We start from the raw sequence: 24,375 nt of genomic DNA, 5'->3' as shown, positions 1-24,375 counted from the left end.
ATATAAAGGAGCAATCACACACATACCAACTTCTTTTAAAATATGGCAACCAGTGTCTTCAGCAAGGTCTTCATGGTTTAAAATGATTATTTGTTGAGCTCCCTTGAATGTAAAATTGTTCTATCCCAAGCCCTACATTTTAGTTTACAATTTCATTTTAATTGACAATGGCACAAACACAGAAGGATATAGTTTTTTAACTTGCTGGTTCTAGACCTTGGGAACCACAGAGCCATTTAAGAAAGGATACTGATAAGTCACTTTTTAGTAAAAGTGATAGCTAAAGCCGTTCACATTATTTGGAGTCAAATAGGCAGTTAACTGATTGCCTTCCAAGTGAATGGAGAAAGTCTCACTTGTATGCAACTAAGGACTTCCAAACTTGGCGGAAAAAAACAGCCAGAAATGTTTACATCATATCTCTTGTGTAGCCAATGCAAAATACTTTAAATCTAGAAGTACTGATAGGCTTTCACCACCACTAAATAAGGTTCATAAACACAAGCATGTTAGCACAGAGCTATTAGAAAAGCAAAATCAAAAAAGCAGCAGAAGATTCAGCTCTAAGATGATTCAGACCTTTAAAATCTGTTGTTTAAAATATAGTAACACTCCCTTTTTAGGTAAAAGGTGTTATTTTTTAATATAGTGTATCTTGGCCCTGTGTGATTGTCTTCTTTTGTATAATACAATGAATATATCCATTATGCTGTCATCTTTCTCTCCCACTTTTATCTGTACTTTGCTGAGTTTAGAGTAAGGCTGAACAACCCTGTAGTGCATCTCAGCCCAGGAACATGTCAAAGACCTTCTTGGCTGCAGAAACACTTTTTCTTGATTCTGCAGAACAAGCTGACAAACTCAAGAGGAATCTACTAGAAAATACAGATCCTTCTCAGAGAAAGAAGTCAAGAAAACCAGGAGTTTTCTCACTCAACTTACCAGCACAGCACAGTTGTTTAGAGCCGCCACTCTAGAGCAGTGAAAAATAAAATGGAAATTCAACATAAAGAATGATCACATGCTGCCAGAGGCGATGGGACTGTGTGTTTCTGTCCCTGAGTCACCACACACACCTCTCATGCGCTGTGCCCGTCACAGTTAGCTGCCAGAGGCTGTGGACTCAGCATGTGGGCAGGGAAACACCCTTGGCACATGGCTGTTCTCTGAAGTGGGCTTGACAAAACCAAATAATGTGACAAGTTAGGAAGCATTTATTCCTTTTTTAGCCCCAAAGATTTTGTTTTGCTGCTTAAAGATGAGACTCAGTGCCTGTATTTCCCTTTCTAGTAGCTAAAGCATTGATTGCACTTTGGCAAGTCGGGTTGGATGAAACACTGCGCTCTCTCCAGCAGCTCAAGGCTGCTGTATTTAGCTTGATGCTTCTATCTAAAACAGGCCTGGGTGTATTTAGTTAATCTTTTGGGCAGGCTTTCTTACTCCGGCAGCCTTGTGAAGTTTCTTTTGACAGAAAAGAGAGGAGTAGGCGAGGTAGGGAGGGTGCTGCTTTATAATAAAACTGAAAGAAGTTGACAGGAATTCATATTAGGTTACCTTGGTTTACTCTGGGCAACCTTAATAATTCAGCATAGCCTTTCAGTCAGGGCTTCCCACGCTGTTCCCCACAGGGCCAGTTTAGTGTATGAGAGTTTCTTGAGGCCATTCAAGGCACCAGCTCCTACGAAACACAAGGCAGAGGATGGTGCCTGTCAAGAGCTAGAGCTGACAATTCCTATTAATGTACGGGAAGGCTTTTCCTGGGAAGATTCTTTGATGTCTCTGACTCTTGGTCACAGTTCATGGGCCTCTGGCTTTATGTGTCATGCCTCTATGTTGAAAGAAAGTGCCACCTCTTTCGCTGAGCCCCAGGGTCAGACTGTCCCTCCTTAGGTGTGACCCACAGAAAGAGCAGGACAGTGCCTTTAGTCAGCCAGGGCAGACACAGACCTTGTGCAGTCTGATATCTCCTGCAAAAGTCATGCCAGCTGTCCAAGATCATCTGCCTCCCACTGAAGTCAGACAGAGAGAGGGATTATCTAACCCCAAACTTCTTTTATTTCAGTAAGAATCCCTTTGAAGTTGATGAGAATTTTGATTGAGTTAGAAGGGAAGGAATTGACTACCTGCTTTCTGAGGTAGTTGCCAGTTAAAAAAGTAGCATTGTGAGTTTTTATGATCTGTTCTGCTAACTTGCAAGCAATATTGCAGTTTGGTAAATGTTCCATTAAAAATAATGCAACAACAGAGGAGGATATAAAACGTGTTTCAGCATTGCTGAGGCATTTCATCTTTTGGACAGAAAAGTTCTGTGGCTATCTTTGCTTGACTGGAATAAATAATAACAGCAACATGCTGTGCACTTGTGACAGTTGAATCTCATAATGCTCCTTCAACCCCACTGTTAGAAGTAGTCAGCCAGCAATATATCAGTGCAGCATCTCTCCTCTGTAAGACTACAGCTCATCAGGTGTAAGACAGGCTCTGGAAATGCCATCTTTGAAAATTTGTTTGAAAAAGAAAGCCTGTGAATGAATGGGATATTTGAAACAAAATTTACAAGAAATTTTGGAATACTTATTGTGCTGTTTTGGAGGAAAAAAATTGAAGTTGCCAGATTTCTTTGAAATGAACAGTCTGGTCTTCAATCTACTCTTATAGGCATAAAAATGCTTACTTCAGCTCCATATGTCTTCCTGCACTGTAATTCCTCCCATTCCTCCCATATAGCTATGGCTGAAAAGATCTTGGTGCTTCTGTTAAGAAGAACCTACACCTTCAGCTCCTCCTCTGTTAGTCTGCCCTTCTCTCCATCTGGTTGTTGGATGGTCGGGATCTGCTGAAGAGCCTGAGGTAGTTGTCCTCTGGCTTCAAAACACGAAGAACACCAACAGAGTTAAATTCTCAGTGAGGCACCTACAACTGCAACTTTCTTCAGAGCCTCCCGTACCCTGGACGAATAGAAGCAATAGCTGGTTACCTTCATACAATACTGCAAGACCAGTATATTTTCCAAGAGCAAAATAGGTGGTGAAGAATGAATAGACTCTTTAGTTGTCTAATCTCCTAAATGCATGTTTTTAGGCCTAGTGACAGAGCATCAAAGGCTATAGGCAGGTAAGGAAAACTCTGATTTTTTTAAAGACAGCATAGCACATGCCTGTTTCAAGGTAGGGTCAGGGCTAGCAGCTGATGGGGGAGGTGAAATAATAATAGAATCATAGAATGGGTTGAGTTGGAAGGGACTTTAAAGATTATCTATTTCCACCCCCACTTCCCAACCCTGCCATAGGAAGGGACACCTTCCACTAGGTCAGATTGCTCAGGTCCCTATCCAATAATCATCAGCAATAAATCTTTGTGAGCCTCTAAAGAGCATTTCTGAAGCTCAAAATACAACCAGGGTGTCCATGTAAACTAACAACAGGCTCTGCATTTCCTCTTGGCAAAACTCACTTGCCTTTGCTAACACAGAGCAGTTGTTATACTTACTAGCTGGGAATACTCAGTTTCTAACTAGGTTTTCCAGCAGTTTCTCTTGCCAAAAGGTTCCTGCTGCTCCTTCATTAGTGTTAAGGAGCATCGAACAGGTGCTATGATTGCATGGAGATGCCAGCAAGACCAACATTTTGATCAGCAACCACACTGCTGCTTGCTAGCAAAGAAAGCTTAGTGGGCCAAGGCTGGCAGAAACCCTAGGGGATGAGCTCTGCCATGAGGGGCAGTGATGAACAGGCAGAGGGAGGGCAGGGCCAAGGCTGACAAACCAGATGCCATCCCTTGCATCACTTGGCAATGTTTCTTGTTCAACTTTCAGGGCAGCACAAACTGAAAAATCAGCTCAGGTAGGGACTGCTGCCAGACACTGACTAGCTCTGCAGATGATGCACTGTCAGCAGCTGCTGCTCAAGATCTAGCTGCCCAGGAGAGAGCTTCTGGTTTACAGATGAACATCTGAGCTCTCCTGGGATGTTTAAGCAAGTGTCTTTGGATCGGGGTATCATATGCTCATGCAGTCCTTGCTGAAGTTGGGAGGAATCACTGTTTTCTTCACTCAGGCTTTTGGGGAGCTGCTGCTTTGCTCTTGCTGCAGTGGCTATGGCTTAGATCCAGACTAGTTTGGATCAGCTGGTGAGTATTTACAAATTAGCCTTGGAGTTGTTTTTTCCAGCAGAAATTATAAACTCATGACAGGAGGAGTTGGAAGAAACTACAGAAGCTGCACTAGTGGGAGGCCAAGCTCAATGATCCTAGTCTTCAAATCCATTTGATTTTTTAGAAGTGCTCTGCAGTGCTTCAGTACTAATTGAAGAGATCCAAAGCAATTATCCTCTTTCAGAAATGAGATACTAATGATGGAGAGCTGAAGCGAGACAAGAGCAAGTGATTAAGCTGATAATAGTGAAGGACTTCTATATATTTGTTATCAGGCTGTGTACAATATTCATGCTCACAAAATGATCCTCTCTTGCCCTGGTTTTACGTTTGGATTCCCATATGAAGTGATTTACTAGGGTTGTTCCTGCACCTCTTAGGAAAATACACGTGGATTTGCAGGGCCTATCACCAAAACGTGAATGTGATTCAATACTTTGATGAAGTACAGTGATGATACCAGATATTCTCAACCCATCACTGCATCATGTTTGGTTACTGCTTTTGAATTGAAGTAGATAGGAAAGGGGACAGAGGTTGTTGTGTCTAACATGGTTTATTTATAAAAGACCATTCATACACTACTTTCTTACATAATTAATACCTTCTGTGTATCAACAAAAGTTTCTTCAGTGATCAGCTCTGAAACAGGAGTCCAGTGACATTAGCAGTACTCAGCTGACCTGAGAACTCTCTATATTCTTCCATATTAAAAAGTAATATGGTTCTCAGGTAGACAATTTAAAATTTTTGTGGTTGCTGTACTTACTTTGTATATTATTGAACATCTCTGCAATCTGCATTTATATCACTGCACATCTCAGTCTCTCTCGGACTTGACCCAATTTACCTTTTTCATGCTTTATTTATGTAGTTAGTGACTTGTTCAAAGTTAAAAGTCCATAAGAAAAAAAAACATAGAGAAAGGAACCACTCTTTCTATCCACAAAACCCATAAGATCGATTTTGTTTTGTGTACAGTCTTGAAATAAAGAAGAATGTTCTGTGTGTTTTAGTGAAGTGACTGCTGTACTGCAACATGCAGGAACATCAGCTCTGCCCTTCAGCTCCAGCCTGTGGAAAAGATATGCAAGTGTAAGCACAGGCAGAATTTGGCTCATCATCTGAACAGGGGGAGGCCAGGGTGAGTGTATAGCTTTCTGCAAAGCTGCAGGGAATAAACACACTCCCTCAGCCAGCTGTAGTTAACACCTTGTCATCCATGCCGGTCTCTGAAATATTGAAGCTAAGAATTGTGCTCTGGGGTTTGTTCTTTGGTTTGATTTGGTTTGGTTTCTTAACCAGTTCTGTGCCTGCATAGTGATGACAAAGCAATGCAGTCGTTATCAGGTGACCAGAAAGTTTTTAATCTTCTGGCCTTTATGATCCTGGGGCACAGGCACTCAGACTGGGCAAGATCTGAAAATAAACCTAGCAAAGCAAGGCAGCACTCTAGCTGTTACTCAGAGCTCTGAGGAGTCTGTTTTGGATTCTTCAGCTACTCTTGCAGTCTACTCTTTTTTTTTTCTGTAAATACATATCCACAGTTAAAGTGGCCTTTTTCGGTAAGCTTCAGTCATGTGGGACAGCACCACTTAGCTCTGAAAAATGCAGATGTCCCAGAGTGGAATAGAAATACTTCACAATGCTGCTTTTATCATTAGTTGTATCATCATATAATTATACATAAATAGCTACAATCTACCTCTCCTGCTAGTCAGGACAAAGTAGAAAGGGAGGCCCCGGTGTGGCTCTCAGATAACTTCAGTGTGTGGTTTGTAGGATGTTCCTGTTTCTGTTCGGCCTGCTGCAATGCTCACACTCTTTGTAACCAGTTAGTCACACCATATTTGTGTGGGTACCCTGAAGGAGCTCACGTCGATGTGTGTGGCTTGAGTTCCTCCCACAGTGTCCTGCTTGGGCGGTCCAGCTGCAGAGCTGCTACATGCTCTCTCTTCCCCTTGTCATGGTTTGAGAACCCCAAAAATCCAATTCCCTAGTCCAAGCCCCCTCCCACATCTCAACCGAATGTGAGATGGGTTTTCCAGACACCACACAAGACTCAGAATGGGGGAAACGGAATATATTACAATGCCTGTACAAAATAAATACTACAATACATTATATACAATCTTAGCTATCTCTACCATGACATAAAAGTATTTACAATGGATCAAATCTCTTCTCCCCTCCAAATAAAAGTCCAGGAGAGAAGAAGGAAGAGATCTTTTCTACTTTCAGAGTAGCAGTGTCTAAGGCAGCAGACTCTCTTCTTCTCATGCAGCAGCTGTAGCTGGATCTCTGCCAGTACTCATGAGGCAGTATCCAAGCCCCTGGGCCACTCATCTTCAAGCGAGGGTCTTCTTCCGTGGGCTGCGTTCACCCAGACAACGGTTGCTTCACCACATTGTACCATGAAGCACGGGGGTCTTCGTGACGGTCTGTATCTTCAGGGGATTCAAGTCCCCTTTGCAGAGCTCTGTGCTCTGTCTCAAGCAGTGTGTGGGGGCCAAGGTCACCTTCTCTGCATTCCTTCTCTGAGCTTTTCAGCTCCTTCCTGCAGTGCATGCTGCACTTCATCCCCCCCTTCTAGGAAGTGAGGGGTTTCCAAGGAGTTTGGGATCTTTTGGTTCAGTTCTTACCCCAAAAACTCTGTCTGTAGAGCTTAGGTCTGCTCTCTCTGCTGCTGGCTTTCTTTCTCTTCAGACAACTCTGTGTCTTCCTTGGCTGCATGCTGTTTGCTGCTCCTCCAGTTCAGTTCTTATCTGTTGGCTTTCAGCCATAGCCTCTGTTCACTGCTGTCTCTGCCGCTGCTCCTGCTGCCCACTCAAGGTGGAGAAAATTCCTTCAGCTTTCTAGCTACAGGCACTTAGCCCAGTCTAACACTGCTCCAAGTCCCTGCAGCCCCCAGCCAGGGCTGGGGGGGGAGCAGAGCCCCCCCCAGGGGGCTCCTGCCCTCACTCCTTGTGGCTCCACAACATGGCTACTTCCTCAACAACAACTACAACTACCTTCTCTTCAGTTCTGCTTGTGATATGTTTATATTTTGCAAAAGCACTCATTGGGTAAAAACCTCAAGAGTCACCACCCCCTGGGGTTTTACCATTTTATAACTTCAGGGGGAAAACTTTTTCCCCCACCACCACACCCTCTTCCCCTTCCTTCTCTTCTTTCCTTGCGAAAGAAGTTCAGAAAGCATAGGAGAAGAACCCACAATAGCTGTGCAGATTCGCCCTTTATGTTCCCTGTTACAAAACAGTTCTAAGCGACACATTCTTTTCCTTCAAGAAACCTTATTTCCCCCCCAGTCATGGTGGCTACATATTTACCAGCCCTTGAAAGATTTGGTGGTTGGGTTCTTAAATAAGGCTGACCAATTTTGTAACCCTTAAAAGCTTTGTAATTCAGCTATTGATCAGCAGGGGAACCAGAGCTCTTGAAGCTGCTCATGCTGGGCAGCATAGAGGTGTGTGAGCAGAGCCTTGCAATTTCCTTGCACTCTGCAAAAGAAAGCTTGTCTTCTTAAGTGAGGAAACCAAGGCACTGACAGTGAGTGACCGTCCCCCAAGCTGATAACAGAAGACTTTGTTAAAATCATACTGTGCTTTATTTCCATCCCTGGGCCCAGCCCATTAGCCTGATCTCTCAGGACTTTGTCTGGGTCCAGAACCTAATCTGGTTCCCACACTCATAATTTCTTGTACTTTTTGCCTAAACATAGTTTCTGGCGTCTGAAGCCAGTTATGGAGAGCTTATACACTATCCAGCTTCAGTACAAAGAATGGATAAGTAAACAGGCAGAAAATTATGCAAGAGGGAGACCAGAAGTGGGTGCAAATGGCAGCAAAACTTCAGATGTTTGAAGAGTTCAGATGTTTGAAGGAAAACTTTCTAGCCCCCAGAAGCATAAAAAATCTAGGAAAGAAATGGAATTTTTGTGACATCTTAAAATGAATTAGAAGCATTGAAGCATTGCAGGAATTATGAAGTTGTGTTTGAAGATTTGTTATTTGGAATTATGCAATCGATTTTTTTCTTATAAACATATCAAAAGTCATACAATTTGCGTTCCAAACAGAAAATCCTTCTTATAGTCATTAGTTAATTGATAATTATCTATTTTATGTATATTGTAATTTCTTAGTGAATTGTTTCTTCCCTTTCACAGCCCATAGCACTTTTTTCCCCCAACATGTCCAGTTCACTCTGTAGTAATGAAATATTTTGTTTACCTGCATTTTGAATAACCAGTCTATTGTGGCAGAAGTGAAATACAGCAGAAAGAAAATGGCACAGCAATGAAGAAGAGTATGTGATCATAATCAAGACAGGAGCTCCATTAGCACTGGGCAAGCTGCTGTAGTTTCCTCTGAGACCCTGTGAGTTGTCAGTCCCTCAGGCATCTCTTATCTGGATGAGCCCTAATGCATATTGGCAGGCCCTACATATTAAATACACCCAGCTTCTTGATTTTATTCAGATCAGCACTCTTCAAAGCAGTATATCTCTCAGCTGAAGGAAATCCCTGCTCTATTAATGGCCTGTCTGGTGCCAGTTTCACTCTTATCACCATGAAATCAGGACTTGTACAGTTGCTGCAGGAAACTCGAAGTATGTCTTATAACACACAACATGAACTGCATCAAATCCGAGCTTGGGAAGGAAAGAGATGGGGGCTTTAGAGCCTTCCTTCTTACAACTTCATCTACTTAATATGCAAAGCATTTATCTCTACAAATTCTCAGGTTTGTACTGCTGTCTCCTGCTTTTCTCTACTATAATGGTGAGTAAGTGTAAGTGTGTAAGTATTAGCCTTAATGGAAGCATTAGTGTCACTATTGCTTGCGGTGGGAATGACCACAATACTCTTGGGAAATAAGAGATGGAGACAGTATGCCAACTCAACTGACTTTCAGATGGAGATGGCTCTATAGTATTCAAGGATTAGCACAGGATTTCTTTCCTCATACTGCCTGCTCCAGTTGAGCTGGGTCTGGCTTTGCTGATAAGCAAGCATTGATACTGAACAGAGACAGGCTACAAAAGGCCTCCATAAGCTCATTGACAAGGGGATATTACCACTGAGAGAACATCGCAGCTATTAGGTGTCAACAGGATTTCCAAAGCGAGAATAAAATGAGGAAATAATATATTGTTTCCAAGAAGTAGCACATAAAAATTTGTTCTGGGAGATATTAAAGCCAGAGAGTATTATCGTAATATTCAGATTTATTTTTCACTAGAAAATTTTTCACTATTTTTCATGGCTTTAATCATTATCCTTCGCAATCTACTTGAAAGTCTGATCATCTTACAGTGATATTTTGTTATTTTAGATTTTTTTTTACCCCATCTTCTTTTCCTCACTTGTCATGACAAAATAATAGGCAACAGAGGAAACAGACTGACTCATTTTCTGTGCAGGGTGTAGCTCTTGGGAAATGGTTCCATTTGCACTCAATTTGGTATGTGCACACCCATTATCTTCAGGAGATAAAGCAAACCCGCTATCATGAAACTTCTATATAGAAAGCACTGACAGCTTTGCAAACTGAAAATACAAATAAGATTTGTGAAGCCTAGACTTCCGGTTAAATAGCCACCCAAGCAAGATGAGAGGATTTTTTTAACAGGTTTACAGGAATGCAGCAATAAGACAATGGAATCGTTGCACCTTTATATGAATCAGGGGCCTAATGAAGCATGTTGAACATTGTGAAGTGATTTGCTTCTGACAAAGAAACATCCTGCCATCTCTGACGATCTCTCTAAATAGAGAAATTGAACGCACAAGACACTGACTTCTTGCAAAAATCCTTAAAGAACACAGTTCCAAAGGAAATCACTGCTGCTGTGAAAGGTAATAAAGAATTTAGGAAGTAAATGGAATTCTGAAAGAGCACATGTTTAGAAAAACTAAAAGACAGTAGGTTTAGATTAGATATTAGGAAAAAACTCTTTACTGTGAGGTTAGGGACACACTGAAACAGGCTGCTCAGAGAAGCTGGTGATGTCCCACCCCTGGAAGTGTTCAAGGCCAGACTAGGTGGAGCTCTGAGCAATCTGGTCTAGTGAAAGGTGTCCCTGTGCACAGGGAAGTTGGAACTAGATGATCTTCAAGGTCCTCTCCAATCCAGGCAATTCTGTGATTCTATGATTCTGGCAAGAAACCGTCTAACACATAGCAGGAGACTCAGGCCCTGGATAGCATCATTGTCCTGATGGCATGCTGTTTCTGCTCCCCTGCCCTGGCACCTCCTCCAGCTGCAGGGTCCTGACTTCTGGTAACCAGCTCAAAAGATACAGTATGACTCTGCTGGTGTCAGTCACAGTAGATACGTGACTTTCAGAAGTATGTGTGGCACTGGGATGCATAAACCCCTCTGATTTTAGGTGGAATTTGCATGTAGTTTTACATGGTCTGGAAAATTTAAACCAGTGTCTACACTGGAGCTGTATTGTGTTGCTGATGCTTGGGAAAGCTCCCAGCAAACTGAATACCAGCATAGAAACTCTGTTGTCCTCTGTTCTTTTGGATGACTTACAGTCTTTCTGACTCTTATGCTTTTTGTATATGCTTCAGGTTTAAAAAATAGTATTCGGTGGGGCATCCTTTTCCTTTTCTATTTTCTAACCCATGTTGTTGTAATTTCCCAATTTATGGAATTTCAGCTGATGCTGAAAAATACCAAGAAATGTTTAAATACGTGAACCTCTTGAGTCCAGAACTCTGGCAAATGAGGTAAATATCTTGTTTTATTCTACTTTCAGTTCTTCCCAAGAAATGCTAAGCTATGCCAAGCTTGGAAATGCTGAAGTCATTCAAAGTGAAACACTGAAAGCTTGACAATAATAAATAATCTCTTCCTTTCCCCTTTTTTAAAATATACTAGAAATGTGGAAAATACACTTTATAAAAATAAACTGTAAGACGAAAGCCATCCAGCTGGATTTAGAGCTCCCTAATACTGCTGTCCCTCCACAGAAGTTGACTCCCATATTGTGTCAATATGCCTGAAGGCAGAAAGGGACCCATGGGAATGTCTTAAAACTTGAAGGTATGCTGAAGACTATTCACAAAACGTATGTGAGAGGTATCAGTCAATGGCTGTTGCCAGGTGAGGAGCATCCCCTCACCTTACCATCCACCATGGGGCAGAAATAAGTGTGAAGTCCCTTATGGTGAGGTGGGAGGATAATCTTCCCATGTTGGTTTTCCATCTTGCCACCCCCAGCATTGCTCTGTTGAGGCTGTCAAGAGCAGTAATCAGACACCAGCTGGCATGGTCGTGTCAGTTCATTACCTAACAGCATAAGATAACAAGCTCGGGGGAAATCTAAGCGTGGTTAACAGCTATCAGCTATGAGCCAGTTGAGTTTGATTCCCTCTGGATGCTACCGCACATCAGAAAGTAACCCGACAAGAGGTTTAAGTGAACATTTTGTTCTTGTTTTCCAACACATGTCAACAGGTTTTCTGAGATAAGTTGTATCTCCATGTACTATATCCTTGAGAGAAAGCAGGTAGGTGCCTGGCTGCTGTCAATGTGCTAAGTGAGTAGATTGCATATCCTCCCTTGCTCTTCCAAAAATATCAGCCAGGAAGTTTAACTGAGTGGAAGTGGCTGATGGTGCCAGCCTCTTTGCTGTTGTTTTCAAGGTCAACTCTAATTGACCTTACTCTTGCTTCATTTAGTTGCTGACATTGTTTCCTTTTGATTCCTGGCGGTGCTCACATTTTTAGGATTTCTGTGTTCCTGCACTATCTCCTGGTTAAGCTGATTCCTGCTTAATTCCTCCCTTTCTGCTTATGCCTTCTCCTCCTCTCCTCCTCTCCTCCTCTCCCTCTCTTTCTTGCCTGCTCCCTTTCCTTGGGACTCACTCATTGTGCTATGCCTCGTTTATTATTTCCCAATTCTGAAGTATAGCCCAGATCCCCATCCTGCAGCTTCACAGCCCAGATGCCCTGTTTTCCCAGCTAGCTTTCAGGAGCATCTGTTTCACACAGCAGCAGATTACTCCTGCAGGGTGAGAAGCAGCTGCTTGTATTGCAACTAGAGGAACTCCCCAAGAACTGTTGCCTTGCCTGGAATCAGGCCATGGTCTGTATTTCAGCTGTTCAGGGGGCTACCTTCCTGTGGGTAAGTTTGTGCCTGGCAGAGCCATTACGTAGGTGATGTATCTCCCTGTGATGCATAGGAAGACACTGGTGTACACAAGCAAGGTAAAACTTGATGGTGTAGAGCCAGCACCTCTCCTACCTGTGGCTCTGGAGTGATAAAATACAACTTAGCAGATCTGTCTTGTTTCTGATGGAGATGCAGGCTCCTGGCTTTGTTGCAGTTACAGCCCCACTCACTTGCTAGGGTAGGTTCTCTATGTGCACTGGGTGGATGCAGTGCTGCATGAGAGCTGCACAGAACCAGATTTGGCCTGATGTGCTGAGCCTTCAGGAAGTCCAAAGGGAGTTTCAAGCAGTAGGAAAACTAGGTCCTAACCCACTCAGCCTGTGCCTGTATGAAAATGCCTACTGCTGAAAGTTAAATAACAGCAAGTGTGCAGGATGCAGAAGCAGGCCATGAGGTTTTCCAGTAATCAGAGCAGCGTAAACTGCTGGGAGGTTACACTGCCCCCATTGCAGGAAAGATCTCCTCTGCGGCAGTACTAATAGCAATTGACAAATCAATACAGCAAAGCCACCAATAACCTCATTTAAAAAAAATAAAATCTCTTTCAATTACATTACTCAGATAATTAGAAAAATGTATGTAATGAGAGGAGGACAGCCTGTGCCATCACTCTAAGATACCTAAAGTTGAAGATCCTGACAGGAACCCCGGAGTGGAGCCAGGCGCTACTCTCTGCTGCAGCACTGTCATGCTGTTTGAATTTAGCCTCTGCATACTTTGCCAGAGGGAGATTTCCTCATGACATCAGTTGCTTAGGTTTTCTCTCCTTCCTTCCCAAGCCAACAGCATGCAGCCCAGTCTTAGCAGCTAGTGGAGACAGTGCCAGCCGGCAGAGGAAAAGGCCAGACTAAGTGCAATGTCCCAAATTCTCTAGACAAGAGAATTTTGCCAGCTCCCAGTGTCTCTCAGGCAACATCTTCCACTACTAAATCCCTATTGGAAAAAAATGATGGGTCACTGTAAATATTGCTGTTTGAAAGGGTCCAAGAAGAGAGTGATCATAGCCTTGCAATAAGTATGATATATTGTTTAGTGTGAGCACTGGTCACAATTTGGGAAGCCTGGTTGCAGAGGAAACCTGTGTGTCTTCCAGGCACATCACGGAGTACTCTGACCCTACCCAGCCTTGGTACACCCTATGCCACAGGCCTCCGTGCCCTTCTTCCCTCAGTGCAGGGCAGAGCAGAGATACTTGCCCTTAGCTTTACTGGCTGATGCTTTGCAAGATACCCCAGTTCATTTGGAGAGTGCAAGTCTCACAGAGGAGAAAGCAGCCATGCGAGCACTTGGCAGTGTGGGATACGCACCTTCACAAGCATGCAAGTCCTGATGGACCCTGTCCCAAGGCTTGTGAAAAGAGCCTAGTCCAGCCTGTATGGCTGGGGCTAGGTTCCCTCCCGTGGCTGAGAGCTGCCACAGCAGGAACCAGCAGCTCTGCGATGCAGTGCAAAGCGTGCAAGGGGCAGGCAGCTTGTGTAAAGATGCTTCTCCCAAGACCAGTATTGAACTTATATCCCACGTCTGGCCAGTTAACACCAAAGTCCTAGAAGAGAGCATACGTAATTGCTGTACACAGTAATGGGATACTCATTTGGATCCCTTCGGACAGTAAACAGATCTCTGGGATGTTCCTCTTAACCCAGACTGGACCTACTCTTAAGTGGACTGTCATTCAAGTGAGGGGATTTTGCTTATTTGTGTCAAGCAAGGTAGAACACACAGTTTCCTGAGCAGAGAACAGTGCAGCATATTTTTACCCAGTCTGTAGTGTATAAATCCCCCAAAACCCCGGTATGCTCTACCACTAGGATCATCCTGGACAGGAAACAGCGGACGGCTCTGTGCTGGCACTTGCAGTTACTGCGGTAGGACAGGAGTAGGCCAAGTGCTGTGTGGGTGTATATATGAGGTGAGCAGGTAGCTCATAACTCATGGATACTATCTGTTACCTTCTTTTTGGAACGAGTGCTGCAAAAACAAGTCAGTGCTACCAAAGTGCTCACTGGTGCGTGTGCTCGCTGATGTTGTGCAGTCACCGGGCGTGCCAGGACCAGGCAGGAAGTCAGCACAATGCCTCGAGATACGTTATCGACTGTAAATGTGGCAGGAAGTCATTAAAGATTTCCTGAGCTATGCCCTGGGAAAAGACTACCTCCAGGCTCCAGCAAAGTCAGAGGACTTGCACTGCCAGGGTTGAGAAATCAAAAGAAAAATTACTCTAATAAGCCAATGTCAGCAGCTTCAGCAGGGAGCCCTCTGCTCCAGATGAATCCTATGCCCATGGGGTTGGGGTGGTGATGGATGACGAGATTTGGGGCACATGTGCCAAGGGGCTCTTTGCAGCTTGATTATTTGCATGTAGGCTCATCTGAGCTTCTCTAAAGGTTTGGGGGCTATGAGGGGGACAGACATGGGCAGGTTCGAATCCTCCATCTGTAAAGCTTTGTAAATCCCTATACGTGACAATAAACGAGAGCTTATTATAAGACAGCCATTTGGTTGCTCCATGAGCTCTTACCCACAGCTCCAGGATGGAGATTCACAGACACTGAGCTCTCTTGGGCCAGCTGGAAAAGACAGTTTTCTGCCATGAGAAGGCAAAGAGAGTTTGGGACAAGAGCATGAACAGTAAGGGAGACCAAACTGCATGAAGGCAAGGAGCTCCAGTATTTGTAGGAGGTCATTCAAAAAGACTTGATGTAGTTAGGGAATGATTTAAACAGTGATATGAAGAGTGCATGTGACTCATTTCACTTAATGTATGGGAGAACTCTTATTTTCATTACTGCAGATATGTATGTCTTGAAAAACATATCTTTTTTACCAGCAATAATTTTCTTTTGTTTTTCCCCTAAATCTCATCAAACAAGACTCAAAAGCTGTCTCAGCAGATAAAAATTTTTGGGAAATTACTGTGGAAATCTGTTTTCTGGGATGTGCCTAAAGGTGAAAAATTCTTTAAACTATGAGATTATTTAACTGCTGAAATACTTATTATTCGGAGTAAAAACAAAGACATCATACTGTGGTCAAGGGAGAAGAGTCAAATACTTACATTTCACAATGTTCATTTTCTCACTTGAAGTGATGAGTAGAATGAGAGATCTTTCTTCCTAAAAAAAGACAAGAGAGGGAAAAAAAATATGTGAAGATTAGACAGCCAAACTTCTAGTTTTGAGTACCAGCAAAAATCCTACAAGTGAACTTGCAAAATCAGATAGCCTGCTAGTATCTAGCAACCAACCACCAGCATGCACCTGGCTCAGAGTCAAATTTTAAGTGCAGAGAGTAGAAGGGACCGAAACGAGTAGTTTGAAGCTGCCACTGCACTTGATCAAAAGGTGTATAGGGATTTTTCTACTATTTATTGTTTACACGCTATATGAATTTGGGATTCCTTAAGTTCAGAGCCCTGCTTACAAACCTGCCAAAGATAATACAACTTCATTCATTTGCATCATTTGCTGATTATTCTATAACAAGCATGTGTTATTTTTAACACACAAAATACCAGAAATTAATGTCTCTCTTTTCAAAATTAACGTTTATGATCAGAATAATTTTTTCTCTCTCCACACTGAATAGCTATAGAATTTTTAGCCCCTAAGGCAGTGCAAGCTGGTAGTACTGACCAGAAAATGCTGGGGGATGAGAGTTGTTAAACATATTTTGTCCTACCTGTTTGACTGTACCAGTGTAGCATACTGCATAGCAACCAGTAGTCCTTTCTTCTCTTGTTGATTAAGGTACCCATCTAAGAAGCCAACAGGGTTTTTCTTACCTCAGTCTCACAGAATGTATCTCACATATATGTCTTTGACTCTCTTCCCATAGGAAAGAAAGAAAATACAGCTGAAAAAATAAGGTATATTTCTCCATCAGGATTTCAACGGAGAAAGCCTGTCTGCCTGGACCGTAAGGAGGTACCCACACAGACACAAAGACATCCCCCAGGACTGGTGACACCACTGTTCAGCCTTGCTCTTGCTGAAAAAGTTTCCATACAACGCTGCAACAATGAATTTCCTCCGGCGGCGTCTCTCAGACAGTAGTTTTGTGGCAAATTTGCCCAATGGCTACATGATGGACTTGCAGCGCCCTGACAGCTCCACGAGCTCCCCAGTTTCTCCTGCCACGGAGAGAAAGCATCCACAGCCACCTCAACCCTCACACTCTTCCTCCACTGGCACCAGCATCTTCAGCTCCATCTCCAGTGCCATGAAGCAAACCACACAAGCGGCTGCAGGACTGATCGATCACTCGGTCAGCCCCACACCACCTGTGGCCCAGAAACCCAAGATCCTCCTGGTGATTGATGATGCACACACGGACTGGTAAGGCATCAGCAGTCCTCCTACTGAATTCAGTTTCCTAATGTTTGGGGAATAGAGGGATCTGGGAATCACAGATAATCTGCAGTGGGGTACACAGTTGCCTTCACATCTAGGTCACCAGCTCTGGCCCCAGGTTGGTTCCTGTCAGATGACTTGCATAAATAGCAGAGTAGGCTTTTTTCATATCTTTCTTGAAAGAAATGTTCATTTGGTATTCACTGATCAGCTTCCTCGTAGCCTCAATACATGAGTGCACATAGGGCGTTCTCTACCCAGCAGGCTTAGCCAAGCTGTCACATCTAGCAATGGTCCTAAGAGGTCACAGCTGAAGGTGTGTTAGTGTTGTGGTTCAGGACCTTAACCCACTGTTTGTACTGGCCCTGAACACTAAAAGGGACCCACTCTCCAGCTCTCAATCTCTCTTGAGCTTTCCTCTGTCTAAAAATTTCTACATAAATTATGAAAAGATAAGCAAGCTTACTGCTGCCTGGTCAAGATTCCTTCACCCACTAAGCATAGCAATAACTATTGGCAAAAGACTCTCAAGCTCAGCTAGGCCTCAAATATGTCTTGTTTATGCAGGTCTCTTTTCAAACAAAAGCATAGAAGTTTGTTACCTATGATATTGGCTAGCAAAGGACCATCTCCAAAGGGTAGGACAACTGAAGTCTTCTGAAATCTTAGAGAAATTACTTACTGCTTGCTTTTGTTTCATCTGCCAGCTTGTCACAACACAGAAAAAAGGTAAGAGTAGCACAGGTAAGGAGGCAACATTGAAGACTTCAAAATTAAAGAAGTTGGGTTACAAGGTCTTGGCCAAGGGAGGTTTATTTTATTGTTCTTTTCATCCACGCCACTCTTAAGTACAGTTTTCACCTTTGGTCTTCTCTACTTAACCAGAAGAGTGGAGACAAGGTGTCACCTGCCTCCCTGGGTGTATCTTCACAAGTCAAGAGCTTTGCTCTTACTGAAAAAGGGACCATGACTAAGTACAACTAGGTCAGCTGTCTTCAGCCAACTTGAAGTAAGAGAGGGAAAACAGTGGGATTTTTCTCAAAGGAAGAACAACTTTTTAACTGAGTGGGAAAATCCCTGATAAGGTGATTGTCATATCATATGTTCCACTGACCTTGTGTTTGTCACGGTAACAGCCCCTTAACACCAGATAGTTCAGTCGCCAGCACCAATCTGGCTCAACCAGATCTGATCTCTCTTACCTGGGTGCACCCACAAGTCTCACTAACCTCAGCCTCTGTGAAGTGTTTTTGCAGTTCCTTGAGGACGCTGCCAGGTGGCAGTCCCTTAACATAGCATCCTCCATCTGGGAATGAGAGTGCCTTTGATGCACAACTCTAGCATCTGGGGCTTAGCTGGCACCGTGTAGTCCAAACACTGTAATCAGAGAGGAAAGCCCAAGCTCAAAGGCCAATCTAGTTTTAACTTGAGATTAATGGTGCTGAAGGTAGTCAGAGGAAAGGACAAGGAGGGGTTGGACTCTGCTGCAGTGTTTTCATGTTTTAAAATACACACTACATTCAGATCTCTGCCTTTATATCTCCCAGCTGCTGTTCTGTCATACAGACTTCGTGGTCTGTGAGCTGAGCTTGCCAAGGAAACAGCAGCTGGGATATATAAAGAGAACCTATGGCTACCCACACTGTCTTCACTCCTCCCCTCATGTAAGTACTCCATGCATCCTGCTGTCTTGGCTGTCCCTCTGCTGTCTATAACTTAGCAGTTTCTAGACATGATGGGATACCCCTTTCATTTATCCTTGCTCTGTGCCCATATCTACAAGTTTGCAGGTGTCAAATCTGCTTGCCAAGGCTCCCTGCCTTTACTCTCTTTACTAAGCCTGTGAGGGCACTGCATAAAATTAGTGTATGAATTCATTACTATGCCCTGATATGTGTATGATGTGAAAACCAAGGAAAGAACATTGCTAACCCTTGCCTGCCATGGCTCTTTGTAGCATGAGCAGAAATACATGCTTGGAAACTTTCCCAGCCTAAAGGCAGCAGCACGCGGTCCTTTCTAAGAGAGCGTACCAATGCAACCACTCCAGTGGGCCAGGAGTGCTACTTGGCAGTTGATTTTTGTGTCTCCAGGAAACTCAGCAAGCCCTTGAGAGCAGCACTGAAGTGAAGTGGCTCCATGGCTCCGTGGATGTTTATTTTTGGTAAGGTACTTCTGAGCAATGCAAGTCATCTTCTTGGTCTCGGCCAGGGTGTTATGTGAGTTCAGGCTGAGCAGCCTGAGAAAGCAGAGTTTGCCTTGTGAGAGCACAGCTGATGAAGCTGGCTATCTAGGGATTCTGTCTGTCTACTCTTTATGATGTACAGAGACAGTCCCAGACTTTGGAAGCTGAATAACAGTGGTTTTTTGGTTCTGTGTTGGTGATTTTGTGCTTAGAAGAAGCATCATGTTTGCAATGCATTTCATTTCTGCCCGCTCGGGTTCTTGCTACCTGTGAAACTTTTGTATTTGGTTTTCGAGAAACCCATTCCTTCTCCCTTTGAAACAGTTTACTAGAAAAAATCCTCAAGAAATAACTACTGAAGCACTGCCTTTATTTTAAGGGTGGGGGTGTTTCTATAGTGCCTCCTCCCCCAGAGCAAGTTACACAGGGTTTACAACAAGGACTAGCTTGTTTACGGACAGGAAGGGTGAGAGACAGTGGAATCTGCCATTTGATTTCTCTTCTCCAAATGAAAGCACTTTCTCAGAATTGGAGACTGTAGCATTATTGCCAAGCCAGACATTAATTTATCATCACTTTGTATTACAGCAAAGAGCTGCAGTTGTGGATTAGGATGAGGTGCTGCACAAGTGCATGACAAAATGCTCTAACAACTCAAATAGGCAAGTGCATGTTGAATGCACTTTAAAGTGACAAAGGGCAATCCTTTCTATTTTCAGGGAGCTACTGTGTCTCTGATGGTACAGTATAGCAATCAACTTCTCTCTGAGGCCTGGAGGAAGGAAACAGCACCCATGGTAATCCATGATTTGTCTTCCGCCATAAAACCCTTGCGGTTCTTGACATGCAATATGTCTCTGGTTTATTCCAAAGACAAAGTACTATAAAAATAATGTGAGTCCCATAGAATATGATCAGCTGCTTTCTGCATTAGCAGCAGTAAAAGAAAGGTACATTCTATTAAAAGCAAGGGAACTCACCCAGCTTTCTGCTAAAGTGGCAACATTTTGACAAATTTTCCATTCTTCTCCAAGATACAGCTCTAGCACACTGCAAGGAAGCACGCAGTGAATCACCATGTGGAAGATGTGCACAAGAGGAAAATACTGTCACTATAGCTACCTTTGGCTTTGACAGGCAGCCCTCAGAAGCATGCACATCAGTGAATGTACCTGTGCATCAGCACACTAGGGAAAAGCTTGGCTTCTCTTCAGTCATTAATGGTACATTTCTCAGCTGGGAACCTCCACCTGGAGAATGAGGCTCCTTCTTGTGGGCTGGGAGTATCTGTGCCTTGGGAGACTTCCAAAAATGCATCCACAACTCACCTACTCATCTACAACAGCTGCCAGAAAATAAGAAGCTCACACATGAATAAATGTGCCTGTATTAAACACACTGCAAAAGGGAGCAGGACCATGAGGAAGGGGGACAGCAGAACTCCATGCAGTGGCATACAGGCCAGCTCTGGCAGCCCAATCTCAGCCAGGAGGAAAACATCCCACGTCTGGCAACCTCCCCTCCTGACGTGCTATTAAGTAAAATTGTGCTCTTGCTGGATTGAATTTCTCAGCAGATCAAACAGGATTTAGTGCTGAGAATTGTTAACCCCCATCCTCTGTGAAAGTGCTCAGCTTTCTAGCCTAATGCCTCATGTTTAAACAGCTTATTGGGGAAGTGATCAAGCACAGCTAAGGCTCCTATTAAGCACAAATGCTAAAAGCATCACTTCCTGGACTAGTCAGCATAACAAAGTTGTTCTTGTTGCGTTTGTTAGATATCTTAGGTACATTTGTGAAGTAGCTCATGCCGCTTTTCAAAGTCATTGGTGTGTTTTGTCCATATTTCAGTCCGTTCCAAGAGCTAACAGTGCTTCGTGCTGTCTTGCACAAAACACATGTAACCCTATGTACAGCAGTTCCACGTGAGAGGATTGTGACATGCATATTTCACCAAAAAAATAAGTGGCAGAGGACATGTTAGGAGTCACAAAATTGCATTGTTTTTTCTCCCATTTACTCGACAGCCAAATCTGCCTGAACATCCTGTCTCCAAAAATTTTAAGATGAAGAAAGAGAAAAACTGTGGTTAATACTGAATGGAATCCTCTTAATACATCTGAAATGGTTCTTTGTATAACAATAATGTCATTATTCAGGTCTAATTATGGACTGATTTGACAGGATTGCTGTTTTATACTGTTCAGAGGAAATTATCAACTTTTTTTTAAATAAAACCAATTTTTACTTCTGATAATACAGGACAATACTGAGCTTTAAGCACGTCATTTGCCTAAAAATAAGATTGGTCAAATAATAACACTCTAATACTGATTTTTAGTAACATGGGAGTTCTTAAATCATAATTTCTTTTTTCAAGGAATTCCTTTTCAAAAATATTCAACAAGTGTCATGAGTCATTTCATGCTTTCAGTAGGCTGAAGGTGATATGTTAAGGCTCCCACTAAGAGAAGTATTTCTGTACCCAACTCATTTAAATATAATGGGAAGTTTTGGACTTCAATTGAACTTAGGAATTTGCTGGTTAAATTGCAAAGTTTTGTCTATGTTTCCTGCTAAGAAGTCCCAGATCTTTTAACATAGTGGTAACGGGCAATAAGTTATTATGAATTAGCTTTTTTTACACCGTGGTGACCTTTTAAGATTTCACAAGTTCTGTGCAGCAATGCAGCTATAATTTAAAAAAAAACTAGGGATAAAAATTCACGTTTTCACAAATCTGGCTGAAAAACCCTTTTATTTTCATCATTTAGCTTCATCTACCCAGTACTGAAGATTTCTGTTCCTATAATTATTGTCAAATTCTGCTTCTTGAGAAAGGGAAAGGGGAAAAAGGAGGTAAGTTTGTGGTAAACGGGTGTATGTGTGTTTGTGCACATGTGCACACTTGAAAGCAGCCTGAAGAGTTTCTGTATTCCCTAGTATACAGGCACAGGGGTGAAAAGGAGGCAAGACTGTCAAAAGTATTCAAGACATTGCATTTATCACATCGCTTTCCAGTCTGTTTTAGGTATATCACCATCCTGTCTGTCTGTATTTTTGTCCTGCATATGTAAAGCAGCTTGGGATCTAGCCCCTGTAATGAAAAGTGATACAGAAATGTAAAGGATTAGTATCATTACAAAAATAGACACAAGGAGTATGGAAAACATTCCCTACCAGGTTATAACTATGCTAATGCAAGTCAAATCTCGGACCTTAATTGCTTTACCAGAGTTCCTATAAATGCATAGAATTTAACCTCAGAATGTCCTGCCTAGTTTTTTTAAAAAACCAAACCAACCCTCAGATAGATTTCTCAAGGTTTGTGAGACAGAGTTCTTCTGCCTGAAAGTCCGCAGTCCTGCCCCAGCGTTGGTTCAAGTTAGACCAGTTCTCCTGCTCCTCAAGTTCAGGGAGAACAGAAGTGGGCTGGAAAAAAATATTGCCAAATCCTCAACAAAAATGATACCCCTTGAAAACGGCTCCAGGCCATACCATGTAAATTTAGCAACATGGAAATATTCCAGAAATGCATTATTTTGATAATACACAAAATAAAATTGCTGCCTCATTTTGTACTTAAAGCAGTACCCCACCTCCACTGCCTAACCCCCTGCCCTGCTCCCCTGGCCCCAGCTCTTTGTGGCCAGAAGGAATGTGACCACAGTATAGCCTGGGTGAGGGACCAGACCTACAACAAAGTGTCTTTCCTGTTCTGACAGCTCATAGAAGCCCAAAAAGCTGTGCCCAAAAGCAATAGTGCTGCACTAACTAGTGCTTCTTCTCTTGGATGAGGAGGGATGGCTTTGATTATCCCTTTTTGACGAGCAGGAGGTGGCACAGGAAGATGCTGGGAGGTCAGTATTGTGTGGGACTCCATAATTCCTTGAATAGAAAGAGTGGCCTGAATGGTTGTGTCTGCGATCGTTAAAGTGCTGGTGGCTTGCCAACCCAGGTCTCCTCGAAAACAGGCCTTCAGTTCCCTCAGAGAAAGAGAAGACTCACAAAAGATTTTAAAAACCCTTCTCCCTTCCTGCCCCAGAGCTTCCCTTTCTGTGTGTATTCAAGCCAAGAAAATCCTCCCAGCCCTGTAGGGTGGGACCATCAAGGACCTCATCACGAGGACTTCCTTTATCCAAAAAAAACCTAACCCATACCACCATCAGAGCCCAATACAAACCCCTTTGGAGAGTCATTTCTTCCCTTGGTGTGATCCCATAATAATAATGCCTTAGAGATGGTTTTACAGTAACCAGAGTGGGCTGGGTTTTATGGTTCTTCCCAGAAGGCAACAAAAGAAGTCTGTTCCCACGGCCTGACCTTGGACACAGAGGACATACCTGCGGTGCTGCAGAACTGGCTCTCCATTTGGTGGCTACAGTAAGCCAAGTGATGACAACACCGAGAGCAAGGTGACCTTGCCCTGAGGAGGCACAGAGCTGATCACAGCAGTATTGTGTCCTGGGGATGGAGCGGAAACTTTTATGGAGCTCCTGGAAAAGTATCAGTGTATTTAGGGTTACCTTTTGACCCAACCCAAACCTGAAATTTACCTCTTGGTCCCTCACTGTCTGTATGTACAGTGTGAATACCCTTTTTATCTTTCTGCACTAGCCTGTGGTCCATTTAACCTTGAATTCCAACCTCGTTTTCTGAGGTGTCAAAGCACACATCCATCACACTTATCCATCTTTAATATTCTGACACTCTCCAGCCCTGGCCCAAGGCACTACTACAAATTAAATATAAACTGCCAACCATTCCATCCCACAGGTGAACAGTGCATAAAGGTCTCTGGGCCAGAGCAGATGTGGACAAAAGCTCCAGCAGCTTGCAGACCTTAGCATTTGTAGTGATTTTTCTCATCCCTATACCCTGGGCAGTCAGGACTTGTCCATCTCAAAATTCCTTATCATGTACAGCTGAGAATTGTTAAAGTGGGGGAAAATGGTGAAGGAGTTGAGAACTGGCTCCTCAAAGGAAAACCTCCCTTGTTTTTACCCCTGAAATAAAAAGGGCACAAATGCATTTCTCCTCCCCCCAGTGTGTGGGGGCTGGGGGGGTCGGGGCATTCCAGCAGCTGCTGGCCAGTATCCTGGAGACTGTCTCCTTTTTCCCAGTCCCAGCCCCTTTTATGAAGGAGACAATGCGGACATACAGTGAGTGCCTTGTGCATCACTTGGGCCCCCAGGCGCTTTGACACAGGGATTTCATACGGTGCCTAACCCCCTCCCCACCCTCCCTGAGGTGCCCCCACACCCAATCCAGGGGGCTTCAGCCTCGCCTTTTCCAGGATGATCCAGAAAGAAATTGCATGTCTTATTTTCCCAAGGCGCTTGAGAGAAATATGTGTAATGTGATACCAAGGAAATAATTCAGATAGTTCCAGAATTTACCTATGGATGTTTTTTAGTTTGTTTACCCAAGTCTCTTCTTCATCATTTGTCTCCTTTCTTACACTCGGTCCCTTGCCCACCTGCCCCAAGGGTCCCATAGGA

At 43.4% G+C, this 24,375-nt stretch overlaps 1 protein-coding gene across 3 annotated transcripts in view; it reads left to right on the top strand.

Annotated features, from left to right (window-relative positions):
* Positions 1-24,375, top strand: part of SYN3 (synapsin III) — a 205,898-nt gene that overhangs the window by 10,413 nt on the left and 171,110 nt on the right. For all 3 annotated transcript variants that reach the window (XM_064654915.1, XM_064654913.1, XM_064654914.1), the window contains one exon: positions 16,176-16,675. In XM_064654915.1, coding sequence (XP_064510985.1) covers positions 16,359-16,675 — 317 coding nt within the window. In that variant the 5' untranslated portion in view covers positions 16,176-16,358. The remainder of the gene's footprint in view (positions 1-16,175; positions 16,676-24,375) is intronic.

This window comes from Pseudopipra pipra, chromosome 5 (genome assembly GCF_036250125.1).
Source record: "Pseudopipra pipra isolate bDixPip1 chromosome 5, bDixPip1.hap1, whole genome shotgun sequence".
Taxonomy (NCBI): Eukaryota; Metazoa; Chordata; class Aves; order Passeriformes; family Pipridae; genus Pseudopipra; species Pseudopipra pipra.
Note: the sequence above shows the minus strand (reverse complement) of the source record. Positions and strands in the feature narration are given on the sequence as shown.